Here is a 10861-nt window from a genome sequence, read left to right on the forward strand (position 1 = left end):
CCTCAAGACCTAATTGCCTCCAAAAGGTCCCACCTCCAAGTGCCATCATGTTGGAAATTGGGGTTTCAACATATGAAAAGGCTAATAGCTGTGGCTAGCGGGCACGGCCATGGCATACTCAGCCCCAGGGCGCCTTATGTGCCACGCCAGCTCAGCCAGGTTCGGTGAGCCTGAGAGGAGGCGGTGAAGGATTGAGAAAAGACAGACAAGAGAAGAAAGCTGGGTCTGGGTGGGACACTGTCCTCTCTGATGGAGAGCTAGCTTTCTTCTCTTGTCTGTCTTTTCTCAATCCTTCACCGCCCCCACTCAGGCTCACCAAACCTGGCTGAGCTGGCGTGGCATATAAGGCACTGAGGCTGGTATGCCATGGCCATGCTGACTCGCCACAAATAGCTGTTCCATCATCTTGGCCTACAATCTATTTTGTGTATTTTCATGTAATTATCCTTTGTTTTTAATAGCTTGTATTGAGGTATAGTTTATATAACAAAGTTTATGTTTTATTTTTTTAAAATATATTTTTATTGATTTCAGAGAGGAGAGAGAGATAGAAACATCAATGATGAGAGAGAAATCATTGATTGGCTGCCTCCTGCACGCCCCCTACTGAGCACCGACTTGCAACCCGGACATGTGCCCTTCACTGGAATTGAACCTGGGACCCTTCAGTCTGCAGGCCTGGGTTCTAATCACTGAGCCAAACCAGCTAGAGCAGTCTGTTTATTTTATATATATATATTTTTGTATTTCAAAAATTATTTTCTTACTGATTTTGTGAGCGAGGAAAAAAACATAAACTGTTGTTCTACTTATTTATGCATTCATTGGGTAACTCTTGTATGTGCCCTGACCGGAGATAGACCCTACAACCTTGGCATATGAGGAAGACACTGTAACCAACTGAGCTATCTGGCCGGGGCCACAAAGTTTGCCTGTTTTAAATGTACAAATCAATCAATGATTGTTAGTACTTTAGAGAATTGTGCAGTCTTTACAACAAGCTAACTTTAGAAAATTTCCATCAGCCGAAAAAGAAACCTTAGTGCACCTCTGTAGTCACTCTCCAGCCCCTGGTCACTACTAATCTAATCTATTTTCTCAATAGGTTTATCTTCTTTAGATATTTCACTTAAATAGAATCACATCACGTATGGTCTTTTCTGTCTGGCTTCTTTTCACTTAGCATAATGTCTTTGAGGTTCATCCATGTTGTAGCATGTTAAAAGTACTTCATTCCACCCTAGCTGGTTTTGCTCAGTGGATAGAACATCGGTCTGCAGACTGAAGTTTCCCGGGTTCGATTCCAGTCAAGGGCGCATACCGGGTTGCAGGCTCGATCCCCAGTAGGGGGCGTGCAGGAGGCAGCCGATCAATGATTCTTTCTCATTGATGTTTCTCTCCCTCTCCTTTCCTCTCTGAAATCAATAAAAATATATTTTAAAAAAAGTACTTCATTCCTTTTTAGTGCATAAGAATCTTTTAAAACCCATACATCCATAATGGACAGCTGAACTTTTTGGTTACTTTGAATAATATTGTTATATATTTGTGTGGACATGTGTTTTCATTTTTCTTGGTGAAATACCTGGGTGTAGAATTGCTGGGTTATATGGTAGACATACATTTACATTTTTAAAGAAATTACTAAACTGTTTTTCAAGGTGGTGGTATAATTTTACTTTCTCAGCAGCAGTGTATTTGACAGTTACCACAAGGTTTCTTGATTGATCTGATATCTGCCTCGTGATAGCAAAATCTAAGTTTATTAAGTTCCCAGGAATTATGTCCTGTTCGGTGGGTTTGTATATGTGAAAATACAAAAGAAGGACATGGGCATTCTTGGGGTGGGAGTGGGTGGCCAGGAGAGGATGCATGAGGAGTACATCTTAGTTGGTCAACTAAACCTTGGAAGCCAATTACATTTACAAAGAATGAATCTATCCCTGAGAGAAAACACTTTATTTATGAAAATCTGAAGCAGTACAAAACTCAGAAGTTCCACTTAGGTGCAACAAACATGGATATGATGCTAAGAAACTCTAGTTTTTCCGTAAGTTGAATAAAATTTAAGTTTGACAGCACAGTAATCCTTAAAGCAACAATCCTGAAATTTCAACATGGCCTTGTATATTGTTAAATAAGCAAGGCTAGAATAAGCTATAGAGTTTTTGTTTTTAAGAATATACTGAGTGAGATGACAATTACAAGAAGTGAGTTGAACAAAAAGTGTGTAAGCTTGAAAAAAACTACATGGGTAAAACTTTGATGCCATAACCAATCCACGTGTCCCCTTGTTTTATTAAGATGACTAGATTCTCTGGAGGATAAAAAGGGTACGTCTCCCAGCTTACCCTACGCATAAGTTAGTACTGTTCAATTTCTACTAAAGCTTGTGCTATAATAAGCTACCTTTAGGTAAATGCTCTTGTCTAGAAGAGGATTGCAATTCTGTTAATATTAGAGCCAGGAGGGGGAAACTGACATTAAAAATCTAGGTCAAGAATCTACAGGATGGGAAAAAAAAGTATAGGATAGATCTCATTAAAATACTGAGTTGTACAGGGACTTAGGAACAAAGTTAAGAGCAGAAAAAGATCTTTTGACTAAAGTAGGAAGGACAGTATAAAAATATTTACAAAAAAGGTTCAGAATAAAGGAATATTTACAGAATGTTAAACTATTAATCTGCAGCCATAATAAGGCCCCTTCGAGTTCCCAACAGCTCGGCTTTCTTCTCCTTTCGTTGTTGCTCATGTTTCTTCCGTTGCTCCTCCCTAAGAGGGACAGGTACACATTAGGTTCTAGTGAAGCTCCACAACAGACCACCTGGAAGCACTTGTTGGACACTGTCCAAACGTAAAGATGCCTAGCACACTGTGTAAAACAGTCCTGGGCATGCTGCAGTCTGACCTGGTGGTCGCTGATGAAAATCACTGCTGTGTTAAAGGGCTATAGATCCTAAAGTCAAGCACAGAACTGCAACCAGAAGGTACCCTGGTACCTGAACCCAACCCCTGTAGTTTTGATAAATGTCTACTTCTGGAAGTCAAAGGTCAACCTCAAAATTACATAGTCTAGTGAAAACATGGAACTACGAACCACTGCCTTAAACTTAACACTGTTTTTATGAGAGGGATTTGGGGGTGGGGGAAGGGGAGAGAAGTCTCAGGATCATGTTAATGATCTTAATAGCAAATATAGTCATTAAAGGTTTTGGTGGCAGGTGGATGTAGGCAAGTCAAATGACAGGTAACTCTGTATCAGGAGGGTTTCATGCAGGGAGTCGACTCAACCAGGACCAGCTGCAGTCCAGGGCAAGCTCTGCCTTTCCCTTGGTTTTCATACAGATGAAAGCCTCTAGAGGACATATACAAAAACATGGGGTTTTCCCCATGTAGGGCCTTGAAGCCTAATAAGCCTGGTTTCCCTGAAAGTAAAAAATTCACATCTGTCTGCATAACTAGGTGCCCTCGGCACTGGCATCTGGAGGGATATCAGGTCCACAGTTTGGGCAGACAGATCACGTAAAAGCAGTGCTCTGAATCGGAGTCCTCTTGTGAATGTCCTGTAGAGCTCTGGAAATAATGCAGATGCTTGGGCCCCACCTTGAATTAGAATCCACAATTAGAACTTATAGAAAGTTCTAATGTGATTCCACTTCTAGCCTCTTAGACACCACTTACTGAGACTGTCTATCTCTCAGAGATTCTGCTTTTATATACAGTCTTTCAAAATGAAAAGACTTATAGAACTGGGTAATTATGTGCTCACCTGGTCTGAAGACGAGGTTGTTTGTAAGTTTTCTTGTGGAAGCTAACTCTGCTTACATGCTCATTCAGAGACTTATTTTCTTTAGATTGTCCCCATGGTTTCAGTTTTCCTAGTTTAGGACAGAGACAAAGAAACATTAATGAAGACTTTTGTATTTATAGTCTTAAGTTTATTCATCTGTGGCGATTTGCTTGCTATCAACATTTATACTTTGTTTTAATAGACATTTGCCAGTGTAAGTCTTTTATTAATTTCAATTTCATATTCTACAGATATAAATTGCAATTTTTCTCTAAACATGTTCTATTTTTAAAAAATGTTTTTATTTCAGAGAAGAAGGGAGAGAGAGAAACGTAAGTGATGAGAATCATTGATCAGCTGCTTCCTACTGGGGATAGAGCTCACAACCCTGGCATGTGCCCTGACCTGGACTCAAACTGTGATCTCCTAGTTCATAGGTAGACGCTCAATTACTGTGCCACACTGGCTGGGCATGTGTTCTATTTTTTAATCCTTGGAAAGCCAAAGAGAAAACCTTAATGTTTCTCTCTCATCAGTGATATTTTTTTCTCTTTCTCCCTTCTTCTCTGAATTCAATAAAAATATATTAATAAAAAAAAGAAAGAAAACCTTAACACTAAAAACAAAAAACAACTCCCATTACATAGCACATTAAAAGGAACCATTACAACCAAGCAGTTTATTTCAAGATTGCATAGGTATTATGTTTAACTAGTGGCCCGGTGCACGATCATGCACATTGAAAGGAAATTAATTAGATGAAATATTTTAATATCGCTATTTGCCCTTTCTCTTTAATAGAAGTATCAACCAAATTCACGATCAACAATGACAGATTGAAACACACGTGTACAACTGGCACCAGCTAGAGCTTTATATGTATCTCCCATGCAGGAGTCAACTTAGCCTTTTATATATATAGAATAAACTTGCTTAATTAGACCAGCTTTCTGATTTAGCTAAACTTTTTCCAGCCCAGTGAAGCTCCCCAACTTCTCTTTCAGGCAATTGTCAGCAACACAGCAGTAAATATCAACATGAAGCAGATTATTACTGTAGATCACGCAGGGAGAACAACGGGTAAAATATTTAACCACAGCAGTGTTTGACTATATTCCGCACAGTGAGAAAACCTGAAGTCATTTTCAAGGTCCACCATTTCTTACTTCTTTTCAGTCAAGTTTCTAAGCTTTCTAAATCTCCTTTTTCGGTGGAAAATAGGATTCCACTGAGTCTTCCTACCTACTCCAGGATTTCTGTGAGGATCAAATGAGATGAGGCATGGGAAAACGCTTCATGGACATTTGGTTAAAGTGTGAAATGTTTGCACCTGGCTGTAAAGCAAGTCAGGGCTGAAGAAAATCCAAGGAGGCTAGTTGTCGCTAGGGAAAGGAAGCCGGGCGTTGCTATGTGACGTCATTACCTGGATGGTCGGACACTTAGCATACCAGCCTTTTATATATATAAACTAGAGGCCCAATGCACGAAATTCATGCAAGAGTAGGCCTTCCTTCCCCCGGCTGCCGGCACCAGCTTCCGTCTGGCACCCGGGACCTGGGCTTACCTTGCAGCCCTGGCTTCATGGTCCAGAAGGAAATCTGGTCTAATTAGCATATAATGCTTTTATTATTATATATATTAAAGTGGTATTTAAAAAAAGTGGTACTTCCCCTGTGCAGTTTATTACCATTTCCTCATAAATTCTATTTGGAATAGAACAAGTGGGAATATTTTGTTGGCTTTAGAACAAATTCCAGATGTTTAGGTATTGCTTTATTTTTATAGTTTATGACCTCTGTCTGAATACCAGTGATTATCATTTGCATGTTTCCCATTTCATAAAAATGATGTTCACACCCATTATTATCATTTAATCAATAACTATTTTTTAAAATATATTTTATTGATTTTTTACAGAGAGGAAGGGAGAGAGATAGATAGTTAGAAACATCGATGAGAGAGAAACATCGATCAGCTGCCTCCTGCACATCTCCCACCGGGGATGTGCCCACAACCCAGGTACATGCCCTTGACCGGAATCGAAACCCGGACCTTTCGGTCCGCAGGCCGACGCTCTATCCACTGAGCCAAACCAGTTTCGGCTAATCAATAACTATTGAAGTAGTACTTATTTTCCCTTCCATTAAGGAACTAACTGACTTGTCTAGGATAAAAAATAATAAGCACAAATGAAGCTTTAATCCAGGTTTTCTACCATCAGCCAAAGTTAGTGTCATAGTCATTCCCACAGCAAACACTTTAGAGGGCATCTTGTATGTGCCAGGGACTGTTGTAGGAGCTGGGGACATAGGCAGTGAACCAAGTAGTCAAAATCCTTGCTTTCTTGGGCTTACATGCCAGTAGTAGAAGTAGATGACAGTAAAGGAACATAACATCAGGTGGTGACTCATGCTATGAAGAAATGTGGACCAGGCTAAGGAGTACAGACTGGGAGGCAGGGAGTAGAGGAAAGGCTGGAATTGGTGATAGCTGAGTGGATGTCCCAGTAAAATGAGGGAGCAAGGTGTGCAAAGGTCTGTGGCAACAATATTCCAGGTGGAGCAGAGGGACACAATGCAAAGACCGGGAGGTGGGAAGGAGCTGGGTGTATCTGAGGAACTGAAACACCAATGTGTTTGTCCCAAAGTCAGGGAAGGACGAGGCGGTGACTGAAGCTGGGAAAGAGATGGGAAACTCAGGAGATTCTGAGCAGGGCAGGATGTGCTCTGTTTGTTTTTTAGGTTGTAGTGGGGCAAGGAGGCTATTCTAGAAGCCCAGGTAAATGATGATGATGACCTGGACCAATGGGAGCCACAATGGAGGGGTGAAAGTGGTCTGATTAAAGAGCTTTTTCAAAGGTAGAGGTGAAAGGACTAGCTGATGGGCTGGAGATGAAGTCTAAGAGAAAGTGAGGAGCCAAAGAGGACTCCTAGGTTTCTGCCCTGACGACTCAATAGATAACTCAGCAGAAAGAGGTGCCATTGCCACAAATGGGAAAACCTGGGGGGAAAAATGGGTGAGAGAAGTAGATGTATTTTCACCACAACTAAATAAGATTTATGTTTTCATTATGTTTCATTGACATTTGTAATTTAAAGATAAACATTATTACATAAACGTGATTATTGTAGGAAGCTTTTTAAAAAAGTAATTCCCAAAGCACAAAAGATAGATCACATTAAGTATTGATATTTTTTATAGATGTAAGAATACTTTAATATATGCTCAATGACATCTGGCCAATGAATATCCCAGTTGTTGGACCGGTGGTTCCCAGCAGCCTGGGATCCTTTGATAGCTGTAAAGAAAACATTCATTAACCCACAGGCTCACTTCTAAGTTTCTTGATTTTGGCTGAAATTTTAATTCTTTGTAGTAACATTGATTAGAAATTATGCCTTTGATTAACAACAATGTAAGTGAATCAGTTATTTAATATTTGCTTAATGGACATTCTTTTTAATCATGAGGAGCGGGGGCAGGAATTCTAGGCGGTTACGTAAGGTTTCCATGAGTCTCAGCCTCAGTGGGAAATGAGCTGACCTTAGGTCTCTGCGTGCCTTGTACCGCAAAACAGCCCACATACCTTTGTGTGGCTCATAGTTGAGGGGACGAGACAAACTTGCTTTGAGATCAAACACTGGTTTCTTGTTGGAGACTGGAGTCTGTGCTGCTTCAGCTGAAAACTTGAATGGGGTAATAACTAAAAAAGCCCACACAAAACCCAAAGGCTTGATTAGAGAAAAAAAAAGACACGTTATAGTTTTGTATTAAAGTATCACTTCTCAATCTTAAAAATAGAATCTATATGAAAAGTCCAAGACAAATGTAAGGTTAAAAGGGAGGAGAAAAGAGTAACTGAGGCAAGCTAACCACTGAGATTTGTTTCCCGTTAGCTTCTCCCCAAATAGTCTAAACATTACGAGATTCCCTAGGATCAGCTGGGCGTTTAGAATCCTGTTTAAAGAATTTCCCTGATATTATTTACCCTTCTTAAAAATGATCTATTACTAATAGTAATATTTTCATTAATACAGACATAAAGCCTGCAAGGAACCTAAATCACATAAATGGAAAAGATTCCTGGTTTTGTTTGTTATTAGATACAAGGGTATCTAAATGGCTTATTCTGGCTCACCCAGTCCACTAGTCAATAGTGTGGCACTGATTCCATGAACTCTGGGATCCTGTTCATTTCCGAGTCCTGCAGGCCACTGGAGGCTGTCATGGTCCTCCTCATCCCTGGGTCTGAGAAGGGGCTGAATGCCCTTCAGGGAGGGTCACCATCTTAGGACTCCTCTTGGACGGGATGGAGTCCTCAGGCAGACACTATTTTTTTGTTAGTGATTCTAGCATGTCCCTCACTCATATACAATGAAAAACACGCTATGGGGAAATGTTTGCTTTTGATTTTACAGATATGGAGAGGCTTAAGGAAACAGATAAACTTAATTTCAGAAAGTTACATGGCTTAAAGATGAACCAATTCATTTTTTTACCTGTAGCCGAATCCCTCTTTGTGGCTTTTAACTTGTTTGTCCCAAGCACAGCCTGGCCTTTTGGGGTATTCCCAGATATGGACACATGTGGAGACTTTCTGGCTGGAGTCTTGGTCAGTGAACGCTTGTATTCATTATCTTTAGTAGCAGCTGAAAACCTAAATAGGACAGTGGATACAAGACATGAGTAATGTTAAGAGTAACTGTGTCAAGCTTATAAATAAAGACACTTGTCCACCACCAAGTAGTGAAAGGGCCCCCATGCACCAACTTGATCCCCAGGAGGCAGCCGTTCATTTGTGTAAATACTGTTACACAAATGAACCTCCTTTGCACAATAGAGATCTCTTAAAACACTTATGCTAAAGCAAATCACTTATCAACTTTTGTTATTTATAAAACACTAGAGGCCCAGTGCATGAAATTTGTGCACTGGTAGAGTCCCTAGTGGCTGGCAGCAGCCGGCCAAGGCCTCTCTCCCTTCCCCCAGCCTGCCCTGTCCCCTGGTCGAAATCCCAGAAGAACTTCTGGTGGAGGGGACAATTTGCATACTACGCTTTTATGATATAGGATGGCTTGTATTCTCTTTTCACCCAGCATTGGCCAGTGACAGCATACTCCAGAGCTCCAAGGAGATGCTCGCAGGCCTCAAGTTACACATTAGCAGGTACTTGAAGAAGCTTCCCTTATTTCTCCTCTTCCCGATGATGGCAAGTTAAAGGGAATAGGAGGTTGCTCTGCCATATGGGAACAGACCTTACATCTACCTAAAATAATATTCATTTGAGTGGTACATAAACCCATCTTCTACTCATAGCAAACTGCTACAATGTATTTCATTGATTCTCTGATGCATAGTTTTCCTACATTTTAACATAATTGAAATTGGGATGTGTTTTACAATGATAATATGTCATAGTTGGCAATGACTTTTCTTACTGGTTCATAAAATAATGGTGAATCCTCAGTGTCTTACATTCAATGAATATCTACTAATGACAGATATAAATACATATAGGGTTGGTGATGGGGTGTTAATAGGGGACTTCTGGACTTATAATTTGATGGTGATCCTGAATCAACACCCAAAGACTCTAATAGGAAAACTGGTTGTGCCAGGATAGATGCTGTGAAGTCCAGACTATTCTGTAGATTGTAATGAAACAAAGGCTAGCACGTGACCATGGTGTTCTTAAAAAGCATTAAATACAATCAGAACGGCCAAGTATAGGTACCTCATATTCCAAGCTAACTCATCTAAACCGAAGGGCATTTTTTTAATATATATATTTTATTGATTTTTTACAGAGAGGAAGGGAGAGGGATAGAGAGTTAGAAACATCAATGAGAGAGAAACATCGACCAGCTGCCTCCTGCACACCCCCTCCTGAGGATGTGCCCACAACCAAGTACATGCCCTTGACCGGAATCGAACCTGGGACCTTTCAGTCTGCAGGCCGACGCTCTATCCACTGAGCCAAACCGGTTTGGCCCGAAGGGCATTTTTAAGATTTAAAAACTCTATCAGTTCTGGCCAGTGGCTCAATTGGTTGGAGCATTGTCCTGTAGGTTCAACTGCAGGTTCACTTCGCAGTCAGGGCACATGCCCGGATTGTGGGTTCCATCCTTGGTCGGGGCGAGTACAGGAGGCAACTGATCAATGTTTCTCTCTCACATGTATGTTCTCTTTCCCCCTTCCTTTCTCTCTCCAAAAAAAAAAAATAAAAAAATCCATAAACATATCCATAGGTGAGGATAAAAACAATGTCAGATAATTGCACATGTTGGGGACATGTTCCTATGCACCGACTCTATTAGATGCTTCAGATGCTCTTAAAAAAGGAGAGAATAAAATTTTGGTATTAAAAGAAAGGATAATGTCCTAGCCAGTTTGGTTCAGTGGATAGAATGTCAGCCTGCGGAATGAAGGGTCCCGGGTTTGATTCCAGTCAAGGGCACATACTGGGGATGTGTGCTTAATCCCTTGGAGGCAGCCGATCAATGATTCTCTCTCATCATTGATGTTTCTCTCTCTCTCCCTCTCTCTTGCTCTCTCTCTCTCTCTCTCCCCCCCTCCCTTCCTCTCTGGAATGAAAAAAAAAAAGCATGAAAATCTTCATCTGTAGGGACAGTAGTAGTTGAGGGGCACCCTGATGTTAGGAAACGTACAAGCAAACAAAACAGGGGTCAGTGGGCATGAGATAGCTATCCTACTGCAATGCCCAATGGGTTAGAGTATTTCTACTTTAGGACAAGTCCATTTTTTAATTCACTGCATTAAGAGATTTTTCTATAGGAATTTAGCTGCAACTGTGTGTTCAAGTCAATAAAAAAATTTCTCTTTACACATATTTGCAAGTGTAGATTAAAATGAAAAATATTCATATATATCTTATTTTCATCCTTTATACTAGTAAATCAAATGTGAACTTAGGTAAATTGCCTAAACAAGAAAACAAAATACAAATTTAAAGAAAAATATTAGGCCCTAACCGGTTTGGCTCAGTGGATAGAGCATCGGCCTGGGGACTCAGGGGTCCCAGGTTTGATTCCGGTCAAGGGCATGTACC

The 10861-nt window shown here is 40.5% G+C and overlaps 1 protein-coding gene across 1 annotated transcript in view; it reads right to left on the bottom strand.

The window, feature by feature from the left end:
- Window positions 1-1934: 1934 nt before the first annotated feature.
- NUSAP1 (nucleolar and spindle associated protein 1) overlaps window positions 1935-10861 on the bottom strand; it is a 33148-nt gene continuing 24221 nt past the window's right edge. The window contains exons 7-10 of the mRNA XM_006778074.2: window positions 8292-8449; window positions 7379-7495; window positions 3772-3880; window positions 1935-2774 (exon numbers count right to left, since the gene is read on the bottom strand). Coding sequence (XP_006778137.1) covers window positions 2681-2774; window positions 3772-3880; window positions 7379-7495; window positions 8292-8449 — 478 coding nt within the window. The 3' untranslated portion in view covers window positions 1935-2680. The remainder of the gene's footprint in view (window positions 2775-3771; window positions 3881-7378; window positions 7496-8291; window positions 8450-10861) is intronic.

The sequence above is a fragment of the Myotis davidii genome, unplaced genomic scaffold (assembly GCF_000327345.1).
Source record: "Myotis davidii unplaced genomic scaffold, ASM32734v1 scaffold46, whole genome shotgun sequence".
In the NCBI taxonomy this organism is placed as follows: Eukaryota; Metazoa; Chordata; class Mammalia; order Chiroptera; family Vespertilionidae; genus Myotis; species Myotis davidii.